Source organism: Pleurotus ostreatus (genome assembly GCF_014466165.1).
Source record: "Pleurotus ostreatus strain PC9 chromosome Unknown scaffold_6, whole genome shotgun sequence".
Taxonomy (NCBI): Eukaryota; Fungi; Basidiomycota; class Agaricomycetes; order Agaricales; family Pleurotaceae; genus Pleurotus; species Pleurotus ostreatus.
Genome location: NW_023503161.1, coordinates 352,381 through 376,170, shown reverse-complemented (window position 1 = coordinate 376,170; position 23,790 = coordinate 352,381). Strand labels below are relative to the sequence as shown.

The 23,790-nt window shown below is 51.5% G+C and overlaps 8 protein-coding genes and 1 non-coding gene across 9 annotated transcripts; 5 read left to right on the top strand and 4 right to left on the bottom strand.

The window, feature by feature from the left end:
• Nucleotides 1–85: 85 nt before the first annotated feature.
• On the bottom strand, nt 86–1,779 carry PC9H_008375 (uncharacterized protein; the record flags this gene model as incomplete). The annotated part of the gene is made up of 4 exons (XM_036777888.1): nt 86–762; nt 814–829; nt 881–1,114; nt 1,162–1,779. 4 exons carry the CDS (start codon nt 1,777–1,779, stop codon nt 86–88), a joined length of 1,545 nt encoding a protein of 514 aa, XP_036629316.1.
• Nucleotides 1,780–2,652: 873 nt separating this feature from the next.
• On the top strand, nt 2,653–2,991 carry PC9H_008374 (uncharacterized protein; the record flags this gene model as incomplete). The annotated part of the gene is made up of 1 exon (XM_036777887.1): nt 2,653–2,991. One exon carries the CDS (start codon nt 2,653–2,655, stop codon nt 2,989–2,991), a length of 339 nt encoding a protein of 112 aa, XP_036629315.1.
• A 1,246-nt stretch (nt 2,992–4,237) lies between these two features.
• Nucleotides 4,238–4,338, bottom strand: PC9H_008373. The gene has a single exon. It is a non-coding gene; the product is annotated as a tRNA-Ser (tRNA).
• Nucleotides 4,339–5,914: 1,576 nt separating this feature from the next.
• PC9H_008372 (uncharacterized protein) lies at nt 5,915–6,925 on the top strand (the record flags this gene model as incomplete). Its single annotated transcript, XM_036777886.1, has 1 exon — nt 5,915–6,925. One exon carries the CDS (start codon nt 5,915–5,917, stop codon nt 6,923–6,925), a length of 1,011 nt encoding a protein of 336 aa, XP_036629314.1.
• A 90-nt stretch (nt 6,926–7,015) lies between these two features.
• On the top strand, nt 7,016–7,814 carry PC9H_008371 (uncharacterized protein; the record flags this gene model as incomplete). The annotated part of the gene is made up of 2 exons (XM_036777885.1): nt 7,016–7,100; nt 7,390–7,814. The coding sequence occupies 2 exons, from the start codon at nt 7,016–7,018 to the stop codon at nt 7,812–7,814; spliced, it is 510 nt and encodes a 169-aa protein (XP_036629313.1).
• Nucleotides 7,815–8,931: 1,117 nt separating this feature from the next.
• On the bottom strand, nt 8,932–13,735 carry PC9H_008370 (uncharacterized protein; the record flags this gene model as incomplete). Its single annotated transcript, XM_036777884.1, has 16 exons — nt 8,932–9,280; nt 9,336–9,962; nt 10,024–10,095; nt 10,148–10,359; nt 10,414–10,523; nt 10,585–10,673; nt 10,722–10,852; nt 10,909–11,040; nt 11,097–11,219; nt 11,273–11,410; nt 11,463–11,591; nt 11,648–11,811; nt 11,867–12,382; nt 12,438–13,069; nt 13,129–13,306; nt 13,408–13,735. The coding sequence occupies 16 exons, from the start codon at nt 13,733–13,735 to the stop codon at nt 8,932–8,934; spliced, it is 3,930 nt and encodes a 1,309-aa protein (XP_036629312.1).
• A 272-nt stretch (nt 13,736–14,007) lies between these two features.
• PC9H_008369 (uncharacterized protein) lies at nt 14,008–15,021 on the bottom strand (the record flags this gene model as incomplete). Its single annotated transcript, XM_036777883.1, has 4 exons — nt 14,008–14,153; nt 14,395–14,759; nt 14,809–14,886; nt 14,939–15,021. The coding sequence occupies 4 exons, from the start codon at nt 15,019–15,021 to the stop codon at nt 14,008–14,010; spliced, it is 672 nt and encodes a 223-aa protein (XP_036629311.1).
• Nucleotides 15,022–17,111: 2,090 nt separating this feature from the next.
• On the top strand, nt 17,112–19,770 carry SEC23 (GTPase-activating protein S23; the record flags this gene model as incomplete). The annotated part of the gene is made up of 8 exons (XM_036777882.1): nt 17,112–17,145; nt 17,195–17,366; nt 17,419–17,713; nt 17,765–18,238; nt 18,285–19,102; nt 19,159–19,426; nt 19,478–19,687; nt 19,747–19,770. The coding sequence occupies 8 exons, from the start codon at nt 17,112–17,114 to the stop codon at nt 19,768–19,770; spliced, it is 2,295 nt and encodes a 764-aa protein (XP_036629310.1).
• Nucleotides 19,771–20,399: 629 nt separating this feature from the next.
• On the top strand, nt 20,400–23,785 carry PC9H_008367 (uncharacterized protein; the record flags this gene model as incomplete). Its single annotated transcript, XM_036777881.1, has 18 exons — nt 20,400–20,750; nt 20,808–21,065; nt 21,117–21,184; nt 21,235–21,298; nt 21,356–21,383; nt 21,448–21,732; nt 21,785–21,855; nt 21,910–22,083; nt 22,140–22,241; nt 22,291–22,360; nt 22,413–22,495; nt 22,546–22,656; nt 22,708–22,852; nt 22,905–23,013; nt 23,066–23,174; nt 23,228–23,326; nt 23,571–23,666; nt 23,720–23,785. 18 exons carry the CDS (start codon nt 20,400–20,402, stop codon nt 23,783–23,785), a joined length of 2,289 nt encoding a protein of 762 aa, XP_036629309.1.
• Nucleotides 23,786–23,790: the final 5 nt, after the last annotated feature.

Sequence of the window (23,790 nt, the reverse complement as noted above, 5' to 3'; positions counted from 1 at the left end):
CCCAAGAGCAATCAAAGTAAATTTAGAAGTACATGGGTAATAGTCCAACCAACACCATCGTCCTCGGGAGAATGTCCTACGGATCTCAAAATCCTTTCATCCATTCTCTAACAGCCACCCACGCTTCCTCCCTAACCCCCTCATCCCACCAACCCTCAGGGATGATCAACAAATCATGCGGCGCGTCCTTCGCCCAATGGCATTTTACATCCACGCAATCCTTCTCCATCGCCTTCACCAACGACCTGACCTCATTCACTAGCCGCTCAGCGTCCCCGATCACCACCAGTGTCCGAGGGAAGTGCGCGAACAGTGCCGAGAATCTGCATGCCTGACGGTACGGCGTCTGAATCACCGAGGCGAGGGAGGCTTGCGACGCAGAGGACTGGCATATCGGTCCAGACGGCGGCGATAGAGATTGGGATAGGGATTTGGCCATGGAGGACTCGCCGTCGCTGGACTCGATGCCCATCACCAAGTCGTGCTGCGCAACTTCGTGCCCCCAGCACTGCAGCACTCTCGGACTCGCGGCACTCACGTATTCCGAGTGCACGACCTCCCGAAGCTGCCGGCTCTCTTCGACTGCTTTTTGCCGCTGGGTGAGATCGGTGTGGCTGAGCAGGTGGTGGTCGGGCGGATAGTATTTGAATCCGAGGAACGTCGCTTGCAGGATCGCTCGTGGCTCTACTGTGTCGGTCAGGTAGTCGGTAGAGGCGTTCGGGCGGGGGATATGGGACGAGTATGTTTCAGGAATGGCGTGCGCTGCGTTGAGTCGTTAGTCTCGTATGATAGAAGGAAAGATGATTGAATTACATGTATCACAAGAAGGCTAATCGTCGTCAGCGAATTACTGGAACAACTAAATGAAGATCAGACGCACCGACAGTAGCAGTAGTCCATCAGGCATGCGCAACTTTCCTTCGTCGCGTATCCATCTTGCCAGTGCCAATACCAGATTCCCACCAGAGCTGTCGCCGATCAATACAGTCTTCGACCTCGGGAACGTCTTGACGACGTGAGCGTAGACAGCCGCAGCGTCTTGCACTACAGCGGGGAACGGTGCAAACTGGAGCAATCGATACTCAACGGAATAGACTTGCGAGCACAGTTTCTCCTAATTGCAAGGTAAGTACGGATGCTGCGAGTATGCAGCTTGCCTACCTTGAGAAGCGTCCGTGGAATCCTCGACGTTCTGGCCTTCTCGTGCGCAGACATGTGCGTGTACCCGCCTCCATGCATGAAGATCCCGATGACGGACGCATCAGCAGCAGACGCTTCAATGTCCGTCGGGACCGTCGACGTTGCTTCAAAGTCAAACTGGGGAATTTGAGGAGACGGTGTCGCCGATCCCCCTATCGGACGCGGAGCCTCCTTGGGCCATATGAATGCCCCGACGCGTTTGAAAGGCACCCTATTCCCTTCACTAACCACAATACCACATCTCAGCTCTTCTGGTAGCGGCTCGATCCACTCGAACCTCGTCTCCTGCAGGTCTCCGTCCTTGGCCTCCTCCTCGGGGTTACGAGTACCCCATGTCATCCCGGCCACTTCGGTCACTTTTGAGATACGGCGAGTGAAGTTGACGAATATGATTTGTTTGAGCGACCAGGAGGGGCGTGGGCGGTAGGAACGGGGGAGAACGAGGTAGTATATCCACCAACATGGCACAAGGAGGATGGTGGTGAAAAGCCGTTGGAAGACATATAGAGATTTGAGGGGTTCGCGGGCAAAGGTTAGGTGGGAGTGGTGTTCATAAGGAGGAGTTGAGTCGTATAACATAGTTTATGGTTCAGAAAGAAGCGAGCATGTGGTACGACTTATATATCGCCGTTCCGGCGGGCACAAGCATCATTACATCGAAAGTAGAGACTTCTAGGTCACGGACATTGCATCGCCGACTGAACCTTCTAGAATCGAGAACCTAGAATGCCCAAAACGTTCGGGATCCAATTGGGCTCAAACCCACACCAGCATCAATGTATGTATTCTGGTAGGAGGCCATTTATAATGCATACGATAAATAAGCAGTGAGCACTTGAGTACTAGTGAGTGCTAACTGAATATACAACCTACTGGGGGCTACTTATATTCTCACAGTCAGAGATATATTCCCACAGTCACCATCTTCTTGATGGACGGGTTGAAGTTTGTCAGGCCACTCAGCCTGAATTGCTACATGCTGGTCTTCTCCGCGAGGCACCCGAAACACTTCCTCGCCCCGCCTATTTAAATTACGACGTAGTTGCTCACGACCAAGGGGATTTTCTCTTAGCCCCATTAGCTTTGCAAAGCTCCAGGGGCGAGTCCTCGGTTCGGGTTGCCCTTTGAGAGGATTCTAACGAGCCACATCTAATACTCCTTCTGCCATCATGTTTCAAGAATTTTCGTTCAAAGCAGGAGGTTCTGCCAGCATACTCCGATTCCTCTTCCCTTTGTGACGGTAAGATATAAAGGAAAGCGTCGGGACCCTCTGCAACCTCTCGTCGAGCTAACTTGCATTGTGCTGCAAAGCTGCTTTGACCCGTAGAAGTGGATACGTCCAGCATGCTCAATTAACGGATGATGCCTGACGCCTGACCCTAGGACCTCTCGAGTGGCTAGCCGTAGATAAAGCATGCTCACCCGTCTGTGTTCTGCCTCACGAAAACGCGTATGTCTCTATCGCACGATTCGCACCGGCGAAGAATACCCCTCGCTGCCCGCTACAACGAGGATAGCGATGCATCCATGACAGCTGGCCAAGCCGACCGGAACAAAAATATTATCTGCGCTTTGCCAAAGGACATATTAACGAGAGAGAATCCTCGAACTCGCGACATCAGCCCCCAGATCCACTCCACCCCCAGACGAGAGGCGAAAGTAGGACGATCAGTAAACACTGGGCCGGTGGAACAAGGTGATACTCGACTTTACGGCACCATTGTTGTGTCGGGGAACGAGCATGACATGCGTTTCGTGAAGTCAGGAGGTGCTCCATTAAAGATCCCCTAGGAAGAAAATTCGCGCACGGACATGTACTGCCTCAACAGCGAAGGCACGGCTTCCCACCAAAACACGTCGTCTCCGTGCTGAAGGAGCTGTATCGCATTCGCTTCCTTTGCCTGACCCTCAGGACTTCTGACTTCAATAAATCGTGGACCATCAAGGCGCTTTCTTCTACTAGGGCCCCCATTATTCGAGCTCTGCACCTCCGATTAACCATCAGGGCAAACATGAAAGGAACGACAGACGAGTCTGTAGATGGCTCGACGAGCAATGCGACTAAGGAGCGGATAGACGTGTCAACTGGAGCGCTACTTCCCCGCACGCTCTTCCGGGGTGACGGTCGTGAGCTCAAGGAGCTGGTTCTTCGTGGGGTTCCCGTTCGCTGGAACGATCTGACGACTCTGGCACTTCACAACAAAACCGCATCAACGATTTTGATGAGCTCGCAGAATTATTCCATCCCCTAGGTGGTCTCGAAACGCTGGCCCTCTATCGTTGCTTACCTACTGGTCAGAAAGCGGATTGGCTGTAAGCAACGTGTTTCTTACCTTGCCTGAAGAACTTGAAACTGACGGACGATCTGGCGGGCATCGACACGTTCATGAGACGCGTTTTATTCTAGGCGGAGCGACTCGAAATCATTTGTGATGTCCAGGACGTGTCGGAGACTCTTGTCTTCGGAGGCGAATATCAACATCGCCTAGAATCCTCGCTGCTGGTGAGCGCAAAACGATTGGATATCATGCTGGACCTAAAGAAACCTAGCCGATTATGGACGCGACAACTTCCGCCCCCTTCCAATGCTTCGAGATGCGGTACACATTGCCACACTCAATATCAATATATCTACCAATGAGAGACCACATGTAGATTTCTGGCCGTGTATCCACGCACTGTACCCGGCCATCCATACAATCCGCACCAAGAACGCCGCTTTCTCAAGTTTCCAGGGCGAACTTGAGAAGGCTCACAATACACCTCTGTTCAGCGCTTTGCGCACCGTACAATACACAAGGCGGCTAAAGATTGACCCCACGGACGTCCCAAACACGACGATGCTCGACGAACGACGAGCGTATGGATGTCCCTTGACGCTGGTTCAGATCAAAAAGGAGCAAAGATAGTTTGTTTGTGCATGACAGTATTTCCTGCGATGTATGTGTTTTAGAACGTTCAGTATGAAATGGACAATAAATAGCAATGTATCATGGTGTTTTTGCCGTGGTAGGGTTGACCAAAAACAATTATCTTACGACGCCAGCAGGATTTGAACCTGCGCCCTCAAAGAGGAACAGATGAATGGTCAAGTTAGACAGTTCTAATCTGTCGCCGTAACCACTTGGCTATAGCGCCTTGCAAAATTATGACACCTAGGCCTATATGATTCGTGGCAAGATAGGTATAATCAAACGGCTGGATCCTCTCTGGACCAGAGCATTCCAGAAAGCGAGGTTTACTGGCTACATACGATAATCACCCCATATGATGCGTGTACTCGGCTTTTTAAAATTGATACTTCTCGAAGCTAATGATTGCGCAGGATTGTGCTAGCACGCGCAGCTCTTCGTGCTCAGAACTACCTAATGGAACGGTCTGACCAGGGTCTAAATGATACGTGCGGTCAGATAAAGCGAAACACAATCACATTATGACTGTTTTGGGGTGATCGACTCTCGCCGCGGAAGAGCAGGGCGGGAGCTACTGAGGAGGCAAGTGGCCCGCAGTCTACTACAAATGGATACTCGCTTTATCGCATCGACGGTTCACGCGTTGATGTTGATGCGACCCAATGAGGGCCCTCCGTCAAATCGTACTTAGCTTAGCGGTGGTAGAGCGTATTAGCCTTCTTCTGGGCTCACAGCCGAGCCCGATTGTCAGACATGAGTTTCTGTCAAGCTGACGGCCTTGCAGTGGGGATATTGAGGCATCGACTCAGATGTTGCACGCTCTTTGACCCGCCAGGTGCACTCCATTCGGCCTTAATTATTGCTTCCAACTTGAGAACAGTCGATAGACTATTGTATAGCTCACCTTGGACCAACTAGCTACAGAGGGGCCCCCGCAGCTCCTTTGCAGTTGCTTCTTTATTTGGGCGTGGCAGCAACCACGTGTAAGAAGCGCGATCAGTTCAGATCCCATCGCCCGTGTCAGGCACACGAACTGTACAACAACAGGCTGTCCGACGCAAGCGCCGTGTCAGATTTATCATTTCACGGTCCTCTCCTTTCCCCCTCGACGGCGGTCCTTTCTTTCTCCTTCTCAAAGGCCTGAGTTGAAGAACTCCTCTCCCGGATACCCATTTTGCTATTCCTGAGCCTGAAGCCTGAACTCCCTTACGGTCGCCGACACTCTTTTACGCCTGCATCGATAACCTCCCTCAGTCAGGGAATCTGGGTGTTTCTTTGCTTCGCAATCGTCCCAGTTCTCAGCCAAACAGTGCAACGGTCAGCGCTCGGCGACACTTGCAAGGAGAGAACTCGGAGGGGTCGCGAATAGGCAACGTGAGTACACAATCCCAAAATCTTTGGGCCCATCACGCACGCGGACCAGCATCTTCCATCATAAATAGTTTAAGAGCTGCCGTGCAGTTCCATCATCTTTTGCAGTTTCCCCAAGTCACTGACCGTCAAACATCACAGATTGAACACTGATTGGCCGGAAACAAAGGACTCCCGGACGGAAACACATAAACGGGCGTTTCTGGCGAAGTATCTGTGTCACAGTGTACAGTCTTGGGAAGTAGAAGACATCCAGTCCGAGTTTCACCCGTATCAGTAAACGTGAACGCACGCATCCACACTCTTTATATCAGCACGGTCCTTTTTGGCTGCAAGTCATCACTTTCCTTCTCACACATCTTTCGCTTCTTTGCTGCCCACGTCTACGTCGTCCCCCACCTACGCATCGCTGTGAAGAGTAGCCGCCAGAAATGTTCACCCCACCGCCATCACCTACACCCTCTGCGGCGAAGCCCACGACACTAATGAAGCTTGGCTCGCCCTCGTCTTCCTACTCGAAGACGCGGACGCCCTCGCCCCTTGGTTCGCCTTCTAGCTCACCGGGGTCTTCTCCACGCCCACACAGTCGGTATCTTTCGCCTCTTCCATCACCTCGTTTACCGCCGTCGATATCTTCTTCATCACGTTCCCTCGAGCCAACAGCGTCCAAAGGTCCTCAAAAGAATAAACTGATCCCGCCGCCCCTACCGCTCCCGACGTCGTCAAAGTTCTCCGTTCGCCACCCAAGCAATGTCGAAAGGGATCAAATGGCTACGAAGCGTAAAGTCGGTCGCCGTCTCAAATGGGCCGCCATTCTCATCCCCATTGCGTTCATCCTTCTCACAACATCAGAGCGGTGGTTCTCCCCGTCATCCGAGCGCTCCCGCTGGAATCTAAAACTCTCTAACCTGAGGCTCGATCAGTTCCTCGGCGTGTTCTATTCGCAAGAGCGATACGCAGTGCAAGAAATGAGACCGTCATGTAACTACCGTGGACCGCCACCTATCTTGAGCCCTTCGCCTATACTTGCCCCGTCGTCTCGCCACCCTCCCATAGATGGTATACCTCCCGAGCTGCATCATTATCAGAAACGTCAAGATGCTTCGTCCCCAGTTGCATTTCCATCAGCTGCTCCGTCTGCGACGTCCTTGTCTCCCGCGCCATCCACTTCGACTACGGCAGCAACAGCACAACCTCTTCCCACCGTCCCCTCATCACCCCCTACAACACCACCTGTCCCGACGCCTTTCCCTCAACCGTTCGATTCTGACATCAGCACAAATTTCTCTTCAAACAGCTGCTTCAACTTCTTCACGGATATGTTGAACAGGGCGGAATTCAGAAGCTGCAGACCTTTCGGGTTGTTGGTTGGGAGCTCAGATGAATTCTTGAAGGCAAGATTGCTTTTTCAATCGCGTATATCCGACTCTCTAACTCAGTAATGATAGGCTCAGAACAATCTGACGCTTTTGAATACATTGATCTGGGGGACTTGCAACACTAATACAGCCTCCAATCAGTGCAACATCAATATGGCTGGGTTTGCTACGTCGTTGAGGGAGCAGTGTAAGGAGGATTTGGATGATGGGAACTCTAGAGCCGTCAATACTCTTATTGGTGAGCCAAACCTTCCTTGTCTGCGTTCAGGTCCCGTTTCCCCTTTCCGTACTCGACGCCCACGACCGCTGGTTCTTAATTCCCAACCGCCCTTATTTCTTCCCCTGCCGAAACAACGTATTTCCATCTATTCCCACCTACCCTCCACAAGTGCCTACCATCGTGCCTTGTTTTGATACAGTTTCTTAGCCGTTGATATCGCCGTGCGTGTGTGCCTGTGATCACACCCCCTTCTCTTGTATCTCAACTCGTCCGTTAGCATCAGTAGGCTAACGCGTTTTATTTGCAGCTCTCGATGCCTACCCCTTAATGCGCAATGCCGGCTGCCAGATCGACCCGTCTACGAATACCTACTGCTTCGTGAACGCTGTTCACAACACCAATCCCGCCGATCTCTACTTCTACCAACTTGCGCTAGGCACGTCCTTTCCACGGGGGTCGGACCCTACCTGCTCCGCCTGCGCACGCAACCTCATGTCTTTGTATGCCGAGGCGCTGCAAAGCGACGGAACTAGTGGGACTGGTGGCCAAAAGGTCCTTACGGGACTGCGAAAGACGTACGATGCGGCGGCGCAGAGGGCAGTGAATCAGTGTGGCACGGGTTATGCGACAATGAACGTTGCTAGTTCGGCTTCTTCGCTGATTGGTGAACGAAAGAACAGTGTCACGATGGCATTTGTGCTGGCATCTCTCGTCTGGTTTGCATTGCTATGAAACAACGGCAACTCTAGGCGGAGTGCAAACGGCAAGAAATCCACTGGGCCTTGGTGCCCAACTTAATTGAACTTCTTGTCTTGTTTCTGCCTTCTCTCACGTTAGCTACCACTCAGCAGACGTTCCTAGTTACTTCCTCATCCTAGGCTACATCTATTTCATCTACCGTTCATTTACCTAGCGACGATCTCTTTGTTTCTTTAGGGTTCTTGGTTGCCTATGTTTGTCTTACTTACGCTGTTTATTTTTATTCACTAACAACGCCTTTTTGCTTATTTTTTGCATATGATGATATACGGCGTATTCGTACATACCACACTACTCCCATACCATCCATCTACCATCACCCGCAATTTCTTACCCTCCTGGGATTCTTATTTATTATCCATAGTCCATAGTCTGTTTAGGCGGGTAGGCTTGAAGGAGGAATAGGAATTAGTTGTTCCGTTGTCCCCTGCTCGAGATCTACGCATCGAGCACTCATCAATACACCTGCTACACTGGTCCAAGGTTGGAACATGCCTGATGGTATTCGCGTTGCATCATTAATGCCGTTGACAGTGATAGACACTAGAATCTGACGTTGTACATGGCCTGATAAATTATTACAAGAACGTATGGACATGTCTGTCGCCCATCCCGAAATCGGACGTGCACCGTAACCTTTGACCCCAGAGGCCGGAGAAGGTTACATATACACCCAGTGGCCTCGGCTTGATGATTGATGACTTACATGTTCTTAACTTTCGGTCATGCTATGAGCAAACCTATGAGCCATAAAACGTGTCGAGGGTTTAACGAGCGTTGGAAGATGGGGCCACCTCTCTATGGAGATCCACGATGAGATCCAGTATTCGAATAGTAGGAATTCAATGATCGTCGTCCAGACTATAGTTTGGCATCCTTCTTCACGATCGTAGATCTTAATGAACGCCCTGCTGGCGAAAGACAGAAGCCCTGACGCTGGACGTAAGTTGGCGGCCCGCCCAAACTGGAATCGGGACGCCGAGTCGGGCTTCGGCTAGAGTACACACACAAGTCCTTGGTACAAATAATGTACACTAATAACCTTAGAGAGCGAAATAAGATAGATGCGATAATCCCCACGGCCTCACTGTTAGGTACTCTTCGCTTGTGCCCGAGTCCGCCGAGAAGCGACTGCTCCAGGCTTGGAAACCTCCACAACCTTCCTACTCCGCGTCTTAGTCTGAGCTTTACCTGGCACAGTACGCGGCGGGCGTTTCACCCAACTGCGGCCACCGTTCTTCACGGGGCTAGGAGTTGGAGACCTTGTCGGCCCTTCGCTAACATTTTCATCCTCATTGTCGTCGTCTTCGTCATCATCATCGGCGCGCCGTTCGCTGCGTTGACTCTTCGCTGCGCCCGTTGCTTGCCTGCTTTGTCGACTCGGCCGCTTGTGGACGGGGGACATGATAGCTTGTTTGGCGCCAGGACTACGAAGCCGCCTGTGAACCGAATGAGTTATTCACAATGTCCGAGCGATTAGCACGCGCTACTGACTTAGGCTGTTTCTTCATCGGTGTAATTGGTACTGGCTGTACCTCGTGCATATCTTCTTCGGCATCACTCTGAGCTGGAGTCTCTTGGGCGGCCACACTCACATCATCTGATAATCGAGAACTTGACGGTTTAGCAGCCTTTTGGACATCGCCTTGTGACCGTGTATTCCGCTTAGGTTGTGAACGTGGTCGAGGGCCAGCCTTTCGCTCTGGGACTACTGGGACTTCGTCCGCAACTTCGGGGGCGGGGAAGGTCGAAGCTGGAGGGGCTTTACGAGTAGTTTTCCCTCGCACTGGCTTATGCTTGCTGCCATTTGCGACAATCTTTCCGATTGGTTTCGCAGAAGTTTTCCTTTCGTTGTCAGACTCCGCCGAGGGCTCGTCGTCGTCGGTTTCCCAACCCCTTTCAGGCGCTGCCTGAATGTCAACGCTGCTAGGCGGCGCACCCCGCTGGCTACCCGGGCTCTTTGGTTGAGGCGATTCTGAAACCGTATCCGCCCGTTCCCTGTCGCTATCGGCATCATCCCCAACCTCTGGGTCGTTCAAAGGGGAGTCACTAGCAGACGAGTCAGAAGAAACCTTTCTAGTAGTAGTCGCTTTCTTCTTCCTGGCGGGTTTAGTTGTTGGGCTGCAAAAAAAAGGACCAACTTGAACAGACGGAGTAGCAGAAATAGTAAGTCTACGCTGACCTTCTAGGCATCTCGTCCAACTCCATATCTGGAGCAGAGTCCGCTTGGTTATCTTCGACCTCATCGTCAACCCTGCGGAACAGTTATCTAAACAGAATTTGATACTCATTGAAATTATACTCACGCGGAGGCGGATGGTCGATTGTCCCGCTCTCTCTCAATTTGTTGCAAGTACTGCTCCGGTTCCGCACCGATATACTCGAATAGCTCTTGGAAATCGTCTTCGTCCAGCAGCGCCGGCTCCATCTCGCCGACCGTGTGTCCAAACGCTTTCTGGAAACGAGATTTAAACCGGGTCACCATCTTCTCTGTGGTACTATTATCGATCAGGCGGCGCTGCATGTTCACGTTGAGAAGCACGGAAATATATGGCAATCTGACAGGACCTACATCTTCCAGGTAATACAAAAGGATATGCAGCTTGTACAGCGAACGGGAATTCGCTTCGGGATTCGTCGATAAATGACTGAGGAGTTGGCAGAGGACCTTCTGGTTGTCAGCTATGGTACAACACGATTAGGTTAATAAGTAAGCCTATACGCAGAAGAAACAAGATCCAACCTGTTCGCTCTTCATCAAACAATACGCGGAGGACTTCGACCGCAAGATCCATATGGATGTTCCAGGAAGCCGCCTTTATCGTCCCTTGGCTGTAAATGATGCTCAGTTAAGCACAATGGAAAATAGAATAGACGAACGCAGCGGCTGTCTTCTCTGGATCCAGCCAATCTGTGAGGAGCAAAGCGAACTGAAGGGGCGTTATCATTTCTTGATCGTCGTCTAGCTCTTCGTGCACTCGAACTACTTGATCGAACGCCGATATGAATACCTAGACGCACGCATAGATACAGGAAGCCGATATGATACGTAGATAATAAAACGCACTGATTGCAATCGACACTGGTTGTCGGTGGAGGAGTAGCAATAGACTGGGAAGAAGTACGAGAGGCACTGCCGGAGCTCGTGGTTGTCTGCCGTCGCTGGCGACACGTACACCAGTATGAGACTGGTTAAAACCTGGACGACACAGCGCTATCAGTTCGGTGTTAATAACGTCAATTATTGCGACGGACCCTAGGATCATCGACGAAGCCAGCCAACAGTAGCTTCGATATCCCTATGCAAAGTACTGCCTGAATGACAGGGGATTCGTCCGTTTCCAGAGTTTGGAGCAGAAATGTAATGATCCTGTCGGCCTGGCGTTCGAGGTTATGTAAGTTGTAAGTGAACAAAGCGACTCAAAACGTACAATCTCCGGGCGTCCAAAGAACTCGTGCTCGTACATTACCAGCAAGTCGAACACCAGCTGCAGAACTTTCAGCCTTAGTTCAACGGGGGAATTCTGTACTTGGTTAAGGAATAGCTGGAATGAGCCCAGTGCCATGTTCTGCTTCCAATTCTCAGTCAGCGTCCCTTCGTACGGTGGGAAGAGAACGGACCTTCGCGATTAAACAACAAAGACCCAAGCTGATCAGAGCTCTCTCGCGCATCAAAAGTTCTTTGCGTTTCACAGCAGGAATGATGAGGTCTCCCAAGATCCCTTGCAGCGTTGAATTATCGTCGAAGTCCTGCAATGTAGAAGGGGTTTACCGAAAATGCAGCTATACGCATGGTGCGAACTCACCCCGTGGACACGCTCAAGCATGGCAATGCACAGTGCCAGACACCGCAGATCTATAACGTCAGCTTCCAAGGCTTCCTCTGGAGACATGTCATCTCGGCCTTTGGTACGTCGCATGGATTTCTCGCGTCTGATCGTTGAATGTGTGATGTCCGACTGACTTTCGCCTCCAAACTGATGTAGAATGAGGTCACAAGAAGGGGTGGTAGGTAGAGCTTAGACTTACTGAAGTCATACCCTCCAGCCCGCCGACCTGGTCATCGTCCCCGTCTCTATGTTCGATGATAATCTCGACGACGATACGGATGAGCTCACGCTCCGAGGGGGTGATTGCTTGAAGCACGTCCATGCATTTCGGGATCAAGCTTTCCGGAAGCTGAGGGTGCGCCAGCATATCGCGGACCACATTCAACGTCTTCCTCCTCCCAATCTCATCCGCGTAATCTAACTTGACAGCTATCGCTAGCAGCTCCCCTAAGATCACCTCATTCTTAACCATAAGTTCCTCCCGCTCATCGCGTTCCCGCTCGTCTTCATCATCCAGGGTGCGCGCCTCTGCCTCTTCATGCATCAACCGCAGGAGTGCGTTATACACTTCTTGCACGTAGAACGCGAACTCGGTGACCACGGGGACGCTGGCATTCTCTAATCGGGCCTCGCCGTTGGTTTTCAGGCAGTGTTCTATGAACACACGCGCAAGGACGGCTGATTCGGCTGTGAGGCCTTTCCAGTATGACGCTGGCAGCCACCCCCTTTGAGCCTGAGGCCAATGCAATAGGAGGAACAGGCTCACCGGAAAACGCGAAGATATCCAGGTATTCTGGCCTGGTGACGAAAATCGATTGTACGGCATCAACAGCGACTTCCTCTCCTGGTCCAACCACGTCAAATATCCGGAGGAACGCAACGAAGCCCCGCATAACACCCCCGTCATCTCCCGTCCACGAGTCTTCGTCCCTCTCCTCCGCCCCCTCGACCATGACCGCGTCCAACCAGCTTGCAACCAGCTTACCAGCAGCCAGGCGTGTCCCTGGCTCCCTATCTCCTAGCCCATGCTTCACCACCTGCTCGCGCTGCGCGATACTCAGCTGCCGGGGATGCGTGAGCCGCGTTTGTAGTACGGTAGAATACACAAGTTTGCGTGTCAGCGGATCGGTGTCGCGTGTGCGGGACAGGATGACTTCCAGTGTCTCCGCAGTGAGGGGGATGTTAAGGAGCGCGGCGCGGCGGACCTCCGGCGAGGGGTCACCACAAAGGACCTCAAGCACGGTGATCAAGATCGTGGGTTCGTCGTTTGGGAGCTCGCTGGGGTCTTCACTGCCAACTAGTTTGGAGAGCGCGATTACTGCATGTGCCCTGATTATTGGCTCCTTGTCGTTGACCCTGTCGATGAGCTGGCTCCGCAACGTCGTATACATTTCTTCGCTTGACGAGCAAGTATATGTATCCTGCTAGCAGAGTCGGCGAAGAAAGAAAGCACTCACTCGAGTTCGCCCAGGTGCGATATCATCTCCGAGACTAGTTGGACGGATCTGTACCGTACGACTTTGTTCTTGGCGAGGAATCCGTCGAAGAGCCATGTGAGCAGCCGGGAGAGGAATCGTGAAGTTAGAGTATCGTCATTCTCGTCAGCATCGGGATGCTTTGCTGCTTCTTCAGCGGCTGCGGAGTTGGGTATTGAGTATGTGGCAAGAGCAATACTGCCGAGACCCATCACCAGGGGAATTTGGCTACATTAAGTACAGAGGACAACGGCTACACACCTTTCTCGTTGATGAACTTTGCATATGCCCCAACGAACTTGACTATCCGATCCCCAACCACCAAGCCCTTCTTCACCATCAGCACCCTCCCAATCAGCACCATGAATACATCCCCAAACGCTTGCTCCCCAGTGTATCTCGGTGCGGAGCCTTTCTTTCCCGGTTGAGATATGGCGCCTGCGGCGACATGCAACTTGTATAATGCTACGCAGTTCTTGCGGTGATTCGCGACGGACGACTGCGCTTGATCTAGGATAGCAGAGAGCGTCTCGTGCAGAGAGTCTAAATCGACTGCGCGTTCGGTGGCGCTAGATGATTTTGGGGCCATTTTCTATAATACAGCGCAGAAGGGAGGGGACGTCGATCTTCAACGTTCAACCGAGTCGCGACGCGAGAGGCGCGTCGATCACGTGATAGTCATATGGTACTAGAGAAGGGATGCAGCCCCAATAGGTTTGCTTCTTGGTTGGCAGCGTTAGCGACAGCAATGGCATATAATTGGGTTTGCATAAGTTAAGGATACAACATCTAGTAACAAACATGAAGTTGTACGTCAAGTAAGTACCTTCGTAGGAGTGCTGGGAGTGGAATAGTAGGCTACTACTCCGCAAATAGAGTGGGGGTGGAAGCTAGGGTAGTCCACATGTAAACATAGAACGAAGATACATTGTCCAAAGCCTTGATTAAGACCGAAACGAACACGAGTATGCAGTTCTGATTGTCATCGCCTGATGGAACATCCTCATCTGGAGACAATATTAGATACCCACGTATTCCTATAGGTGCTTCTATGGAAAGAGGGAATATCGCTGATGTCTTACGGTGGTGGTACTCGATGATGGGGTGGCACTGAATGTGACCGTGCACATCCACGTACGCCGAGGCCTCGTGCTGATGGGAAAGCACCGGGTGAAACGGCGCTCGGACGTAGGCTTGCCAACTGCGAGGCAGTCATGGAATGCCGGCGATGTCGCGTGCGTCTCATACCGTCTTCCGACGTTATTGAATGTGGGCGCTTAGTTGGGGTGACAAGGAAGTCTTCGTCGTCAAAGCCGATCACTGCGGAAGGAGGCATGTGGTGCTGAGCTGGAGGATCATCCATACTCTGGGAAACGACATCTCGCCATCTTTCGATAGTCGAGCGCGCCCCGATATCGATAGGAAGAGTGCCTACGGTCTCATGATCAAGGACGAGGAGCTGCTCGCCGTATTGATCCGTGGCTTCTATGGGGATCGAGTCAAAGCTCCCCTTAGCCGTGCCCTCAGTGAAACTATCATAGTCTCTCATGAGCGGAGCACCTGGTGCCTCAACGACGTGCTCAGCGTCAGACGGAAGCAACCATTGTTGATCTCTGGAACCAACGGTCAGCAATGGGCGATGCATTGGGTTGTGCGACTCACGGGAACACATGGACGTGCTGCAATCGCTTAGAGCTGGGAGTGGGGAGGGAAGTCGGGGCCGTTGTGGGAGTAGCATCGCTTCATAGATAAATTCGACATGAGTCACAAGAGTAATTAATGATAAAGGTACTTTGTCTGGAACCCCCGCAATGGCAAGCCAAGGGGCTCGAGAATATCGACGTCTGAACTCGGTGGCAACAGCTTGGTCGGCATCCTGGTACAAGGAAGGGGGACTGAAGCCGGCTGTCTAGACGAGAGGGTGTTTTCGAAGGACATGAAACAGCTAATTGAAAGTGGGTCTGGGGGGAGGGCGGGGGTCAGCAATAGCATGAGGGCGTTCTGGAGATCATGCCTACATATGTATAGCGCGAAAGCAAATAATGACCAACTGTGTCACAGCAAGTGAGCTTCAGTCACGACCTTGCCAACGTCAGCACATTGGTAGCCAAATGAAGATGGAAAGAACTAGAAGTCAGTAGGAGTGGATAGATGGTGGTACGAAGGAAGGTAGATACAAGAGTCACCGGCGCTTTTTGTCCCTGCCGCAGCACCGCCATTGGGCTTCACACGCATATGATGTGGGGAATTATTGCACGGGAAGACGATCCGAGGACAGTACACGAATACGTGGTACCCCCTGCCCACGTACGACGTTTCCTCAACGGTACAAACCAAATCCTAAGGAACTCCGCTAAAGCTCAATGTTTGCAAAAGTCCTTTCTGCCCGAAGTGGGGACAGTGGACTGCGCGGCGTCCTAATTACAACATATGGGGTACTGATACTCCCTGCAATATTGCTACGGCGCAGACAGCATGAGCCTCCGTACCACTTTTGGTTCGTGAGGAAACAGCTTGCAACTGACGGCTGCTTGCTTGCTTTTCTGTATAGAATTCTAAGAGAGGAAAAACCAGGATGGTTCGACTTTGTCAATGGAAAGATCTAAGGAAACCCATAGAATACAGCTGCTTACCTTTTGCACTCTTTTCAGACCTTGTATTGTTATAAGTGCATTCCTAATCTGTAATAACAGCGGTACTGTGAATAACACCGGTCAGAACGGGTTGAAGCGTCGTCGTGTGCTCGTCAAACAGAAGGTGCAACCTTAGAGGAGTTCTGATGCACGAAATGCTCTGACAAGGGTAATTAATCAAAACCACGCTTGGCATAATGATACTTCAAAAGACGCTGCATATGTACTTACTCGTATGGTTGACCCCCTGCGACATCTAATTAGTACGACAGGAGAAATAGCTTCGGCTCAAGAGCTGCACCGTGCCACATACCTTTTGGTGGAAGAGGGCGTAGGGTCATTTGGTCATGCATTCTGCCACTTCGCCCAACGTAGGCCGGTCGGCCGAATCAGTAGTCGTATCGACTTGAAGTAGGTTCCCAGTCTGATAGACCATGAAAAAGACAGCCTGCCAACTCGAAGCTTGGTACTCGGCGTTCAGTGATTGCTGCCTCCAGATAATGAGCATGAATATGCATGCATGTAAAGTCGTGCCAAATAATCAAATATATGATGCGCTAACTTGAAGTACTCACTTCGACGTTGGGTTATGGGCCCTAGACCAACGATCACAAGCACCGCCATGTGTGCTATCTCCAAGGGATCGAACAACCCAAGTCGTCCAGCGACTCGCGGCGGTTAACATTGGTGTCACACAGTGGTTGCAGCGCAGGTCCTTCACGTCGCGTGCAGCAGCGTAGCTGACTTCGGGGGTATCAATGCACCCATTTGAGAGCGCGTGGATCAGACAATCTACTCCTGACATGCCTTGAGGAGCCTGAAATGCTCCAACGCGGGAAGTCGCGTCAAAAAAAGGCGGTATGAAGGTGAATGATTGAGAGATTTAAAAAACAGCGGTCCAAGTTGGGTCTGGGGGAAATTTTCCAATTTTCTTGCAGAAGCAGCAGCAATTGGCTCAAATGGTGCGGCCCACAGGCCATGATTGCAGAAACGCGAGAGGAGAAGCCAGAAAACACCCTGGATGTTTGGACAGATGTTGAGAACCTATTTGGTAGTATTTGTACGGGCGAATTAGAATTTCGGACAGAGATAGAAAGAAATAAAGGCACCTCGTCAAGAAACTTGAAGTCTACGGGGAATTCTACACCATCCAGAAATCCATCTGCCTTCAGTAACACGTAGGAACAGCGTGGCTCGCAGTTAGTCGGCATCGGGAATGCAATGCGCCACCGGTGAAACTGTTTGTGCGTATTTGCACGCCGACGTGTCCTGAACTCAACTTTATATCACTTGCCGCAATCCACGAATCGAATTAGCAGTTACTCTTTTGCCATGATGAACTTCGAGGACGTTGAGGAGCGGGATGGTACGTGTGCTGACGAACGACGTCGGGAGCTAGCTCAAGATTGATCTAGGTGTGCGACTATCCTGGAATGTATGGCCGTCGTCGCGAATCGAGGCGACGAGGACGGTGGTGCCCATATCGGCACTGTATACACCGCTCAAGATTAGAGAAGACCTCCCGCCGGTTCTCTACGAGCCAGTTACGTGCAAACCGCCCTGCCGAGCCATTCTTAATCCATACTGGTAAGTTTGGTCTTATCATTTGGAGAAACTATACGACGACATTCGTTCGCAGCCAGATCGACATTCGAGGAAAACTCTGGATATGTCCGTTCTGTTTGTCTCGTAACGCCTTCCCCCCGCACTACAAAGACATCTCTAACACCAATCTCCCTGCCGAGCTGCTTCCAAAATACACCACCATCGAATACACTCTCGCCCGACCTGTGCCAGTACCGCCGGTCTTCCTGTTCGTAGTGGACACTTGTCTTGACGAGGAGGATCTCAAGGCCCTTCGTGAGGCGCTGGTCACCAGCCTGAGCCTGATCCCCCCGTACGCGCTCGTCGGTCTCATCACATTCGGCACGATGGTAAGAGCACACACGCGAGGTTGGCGCAAGCTAACGGTGGGATAAATACAGACGCAAGTGCACGAAATAGGGTACGCGGAGTGCAACAAGTCGTATGTGTTCCGCGGGGGCAAGGAGTACCAGCCGAAGCAGATCCAGGACATGCTGGGGCTGAGCGGGCAGGCGCGGGCGGCGCCGCGTCCAGGGCAGCCAATGCCACAGCAGTCGTTCGGGGCGTCGCGGTTCTTGCTTCCCGTGTCGCAGTGTGAGTTCCAGCTGACGAGTATCTTGGAGGGGCTTGCGCGTGATGCGTGGCCTGTGGCGAACGACAAGCGCGCGCTGCGATGCACGGGTGTTGCGCTGAGCGTCGCTGTTGGGCTCCTGGAGACGACGTACCCGAACACAGGCGCCAGGATCATGCTCTTCGCGGGAGGACCAGCCACCGAAGGCCCCGGGATGGTCGTTAGCAACGAGTTGAAGGAACCCATTCGGTCTCATCACGACATCGACAGAGACAGCGTGAAGCACTTCAAGCGTGCTGTGAAGGTGAGTTATTTGGTCTTCACACGTCATCCAAGCTGACGTGAATAAGTTCTATGAAAGTCTCGCTACCCGGGCATCAAACAATGGCCACACCATTGATCTGTTCGCCGGCTGTCTCGATCAAGTTGGCCTCCTCGAAATGAGATCCATGCCCAACTCTACCAATGGTGTCATCGTTCTTTCCGACTCGTTCGCCACGTCGATCTTCAAACAAAGTTTCCTTCGTATCTTCAACAAAGATGATCAGGGACATCTTCACATGGGATTCAATGCCACTTTCGATGTGCAGACTACAAAAGAGCTCAAAGTCTCCGGGCTCATTGGACACGCGATCTCTGCCGGCAAGAAGTCCCCCTGCGTTGGCGAGACGGAAATCGGTATTGCTGGCACCTCGGCGTGGAAGATCAACACCATCACCCCCAAGAGTTCAGTTTCTGTGTACTTCGAGGTCGTCACTCCTGCCGGGCAGCCATTGGCACCTGGTTCACGTGGACTCATTCAATTCGTCACGCATTATCAACACTCGTCTGGTCAACAGCGTCTACGCGTCACGACCATTGCTCGCAACTTCGCCGAAGCAAACGCGCCAAGTATCGCTGCCTCGTTCGATCAAGAAGCAGCTGCCGTTCTCATGGCCAGGATTGCAGTCTTCAAGGCTGAGATCGACGACTCTCCGGATGTATTGAGGTGGCTGGATCGCATGCTTATTCGACTGTGCCAGAAATTCGCCGACTATAGGAAAGAGGACCCAACGTCGTTCAGGCTGACGGACAATTTTAGTATCTACCCCCAGTTTATGTTCCATCTCCGCAGAAGTCAGTTCTTGCAGGTGTTCAACAACAGTCCGGACGAGACAGCGTTCTATAGGCACGTATTGCCGCCCATCTTTTACGAAGAGCGTTTATTGATGTTTTGTGGATTAGGCGCGTGCTCAACGAAGAGGACGTCAACAACTCACTCATCATGATTCAACCCACTCTCATGTCGTACACCTTCGACACCCCACCACAGCCGGTCCTGCTTGACAGTGTATCGATCAAGCATGATGTGATTCTCCTGCTAGACACTTTCTTCCACATCCTTATCTTCCATGGCGAGCTTGTTGCGCAATGGCGCAAACAAGGCTATCAAGATCAAGAGGGGTACGAAAACTTCAAGGAGCTCCTCGAGGCCCCTGTAGCAGATGCCCAGGTAATAATAGACCCCAAGCTTCACGTGCTAGCATTCTAAAATCTCTCGTAGGACCTTTTGGCTGACCGTTTCCCCATTCCTCGGTATATCGTGTGCGACCAAGGTGGCAGTCAGGCCCGTTTCCTGCTGTCGAAGCTGAACCCATCGACGACGCATATGTCGGCTTCCATGTATGGATCGTCGGCTGCTGGTGGTGCTGGGCAGGCTATCTTCACGGACGATGTTAGTTTGCAAGTTTTCATGGAGCATTTGAAGAGACTGGTGAGCATGCTGTCATCTCGTAATCCTGCGCCCCTCGCTGACACTCGGTGGGTTCACAGGCTGTCGGAGCACAATCAAATTAAGAATAGAAATGCCGCCAGTGCTCCCCTGTTATGTCTTATCTTCTTACTTTGTCGTGGGCTTAACTACCAGTCTTCAATCGTACGCTTTCTTAATGACTTTCAACGATTCGTGGAGTTCAAGGGCGGGCTCTCTCTGGAGCTCGTCGGGGCTCGGTGAATCCATGGCTATGGTGTTATCGTTCGTACTTAAACCGGCTATACTTTCTAGGACTGATCGTAATTCCCACTTGCGTGATGCAGTGTTCGCATGGCCTTTAGTGGTGCGAGCAGAGAGTTCGGCGGATTTCTGATCAAATCAGCGGGCATATGGGTCACGTCACTCATTAGGGCAGAAATCACTAAACTTTGGTGGTGATAGGTTCCCCGAGGGGGTCGCATTCCTACCGGTCGGTCGATGAGAAACCATGTGGGACAGCGGGTATTGCGTATAGATTGGACAGGATTTCGTTATCGCTCCATGAGATTCGATAGAATCGAAGCTCCCACTGTGTGTGTGGACGGGGCCTTCTTGGGCGAGTCTTCTGCGTCGAGGCTATCGCTAATGCTTATAGGTCAACGATAAAAAGCCAGCTGGCTAGTGGATCTCCCGCTTCTTGCCCAGCAATTCTGAAGTTCCAGCCAGTCACGGTATGGCTCCGCTTAGCGAATTCGAGGAAAAGCAGCTCGGGGGTATGCCTATACTTTCCGCGGCCCCCCCGCCTCCGCCTCCCGTCGATGTCCAAGACCACCTTCCCCCTTCTGCCGAAAAGGGTGGGAAAGCCTCCCTCGATGGCAAGGAGGCCTACTCCGATTCAGAGAAGTCCTCGCTTGACCTTGACGATGCGTCGGTGGTGAGACTCAAGGGCGAACCTGTGGTGACGACGGGGAAAGATGTATCCCGATATGTTGTCGACGTTCGGGATGATGGCGGGGAGGCCCTGACTTTCCGCTCTTTCATCCTGGGTACTGTCTTCGCCGGGTTGGGCGCTGCGTTATGCCAGGTTTGTGTATCATCGAGTACTGGATGGCCATTCGCTGATTAATCGGCCACGTCGCAGATATATCTTTTCAAGCCCGTGCAGATGACCGTATCGAGTGTCTTCCTTCTGCTGCTTATCTACACAGCAGGGAATGCCTGGGCAACTTTCCTACCCCGTAGTACCTGGGTCACTGGAACACGCTTTGCGTTTCTCAGCGGCGTCTTTCACTTCATCAACCCCGGACCGTTCACACTCAAGGAACACGTTGTCTCGTCGCTGGTCGCTTCTACAGCGGCTGGTGGTAGCACTGCAGTGATGAACTTCGCGGTGCAACGGGTGGGTTCCTTGCATGGTATTCGTGACGATGTTAAAAATGTGGTGATCTAGCTTTTCTATGACACGCATGTTGGGGCAGCGACTGCCGTTCTGGCGACCTTCTCAACTGCATGCTTTGGGTAAGTCGCTGGCACTTGATTGTCTTCAAAGCTCATCGCTCCCACCCTAGATACGGACTAGTTGGCCTTTTGCGCCCTCTGACTGTTTATCCCAGTGAAATGGTGTATTGGTTTGTGAGTGCATGTCTTTCAATATGGAAAATTCGTAATCTGATCCACACCGCCCCGAAGAACTTGCCCACTGTCTCTGTTTTCCAAGGTGGGATTCATTTCCATCATTACACACCACCCACTGATAATGATATGACGTCCTGATCATCTAGCGCTACATTTCGATACGAGCGCCAACAAGAAGCGGTTGCGGGTGTTTTGGTTATCTTTCACGGGCATGTTTGTTTATGAAGTCATCCCCTCGTACATCTTTCCGCTCCTCAACGGGTTTAATATCTTCTGTCTTGCCTCCCAACATGCCCCTCAACGCACCCGAGACGTGTTCACGAATCTTTTCGGAGGATCGGACGGTAACGAAGGGTTAGGTTTTCTTAGCTTGAGCTTCGATTGGCAATATATTGGGTCTACCTATATGAGCTTGCCGCTCATTCAACAAGGTGCGATGTTGTTTCTGCTTCTGCTACTCTCCAGTTATTTACCCAGTGTCAGCAAATTCGTGGATTGGATATGCCTTGTGCTACATCATACTCATGGTTATCTATTACTCGAATGCTTGGGGGGTTCGTCCATTTATCTCTCTTCGTTGTGCTTTTCAACAACTTAAGTCCATCTAGGCTCAATCCTTCCCCATGCTGTCGTCCTCCATCTTCTCTTCAAACGGCTCGCGATATCAACAGACGGCTGTATTCGGCACGACATTTACGCTCAATGAAACTGCTCTTGAAGAAGTTGGCCTTCCGTCTTTAACCGGCTCAGACGTATATGCAAATCTAACCGCAAACCTGGCCGTTAGTATCGCCTACCGACATTCTTTTAGAAATGCAAGTCTAACGCATCTGTTTAGATCGGTGGCTTGATCGCCCATTGCGTATTTTTCTGGGGAGCTTATGCTCGGGACTCGTTCATATCCGCCCGGAATGGAACGCAAGCCGACCCACATTACCAGGTACGCAGAATTGGAAATATTGGAAGAACCTTCTGTGACCGCTTCGTAGGCAATGAAGAAGTACAAGGAAGCTCCTTGGTGGTGGTATGCCATTTTACTGGTGCTGTCCTTCGTAGCTGGTAATGTCCTTCCACATCATTCTCAAGTAGATGACTCATGTATCGTCTACAGGACTTGTCGTTGTACTTACTGGAGAAACGACGCTCCCGTGGTGGTCGTACATCATCGCTCTGATTTTGGGCACATTCATCACCGTAGGCTAGAGCACAAATCCAGATTGTCTTCTTTCTGACCATTTCTATAGCCTTTCTCAACCCTACTCTTCGCGCGCATGGGTAACGGCATTGCAACGAACCAACTGATGAAGATGGTCGCCGGTGCCGTTAATCCGGGAAGACCAGTCGCGAATCTCTACGTAGGTCGCTCCTCTAAACCGGATTGTTACGCCAGCTCATCTATGATCTAGTTCTCCATGTGGAGTCACGACGTCGTCTCCACTTCGATTTCTCTTGCTGGAGACCTCAAGATGGGACAGTACCTAAAGATCCCTCCTCGCGTCATGTTCCTCACCCAAGTTTGGGGTACGATTCTTGGGGCGGCAATCAATTACGGTGCGTGTGTTGTCGAAGGCGTGGATATCATTAGCTCATATGGTAGTGATAGCTGTCATGACTTCCGTTGTTGATGCGCAAAGAGAGATATTGCTAGACCCCACTGGAACCAACGTTTGGAGCGGACAGGTACCTCAGAGCTTGAATAGTGCAGCTGTCACGTACGTCCACCGAATCACCGCAGTATATCATGTTTGCTCATTTCGCTACTAGTTGGTCACTCGCCAAACAACTGTATAGTTTCAACGGACCTTATTGGATTGTCCCGATGAGTTTGCTCATTGGTATGGTTCCGACTATCATCCAGTGGTTTATTGCACGAGTAAGAATATGATGATCAAGAATACTTGTGCTATGCGGCTAACAAGTTCCTAGCGGTGGCCTAAAATCGGGCCAATCCAAGTCGATAACATTATGCTTCCCATCATATATATGGTGCGATCTTTCGTCTCCACTGAATTACGCCGTGCTGAGGTATTTCCGCTCAGTATTCTGCGTGGATGTCTGTGGGTGTCAACTCAACCATCACGTCCAGTATCATCGTTGGTTTGCTTTCGCAACTCTGGCTCCGAAGGTATCACCCAGGCTGGTATCGGAAGTACAACTATATCTTGGGCGGTACGTTCTTTGATCAATTTCGAGGGTCTTGACGTTGATCACTGTTACCCTTTAGGTGGTATGTGACACTCGTTTTTATCCTCATTTTCCATCTTGATAGCCCATTCCAGCCTTGGACGGTGGCGCTCAAATAATGATCTTCATCCTGTCGTTCGCTGTTTTCGGGGCCTCTGGTGCATCACGACCATTCCCGACGGTAAGTTTTTTACACCCACCGCCTTCGCTCATACTGAAGAACGTGTCGTGCAGTGGGCTGGTAACCCGGCTCGCGGAAACGTTGATTACTGTAACGGGAATGGAGCACTTGATGATTGATTTAT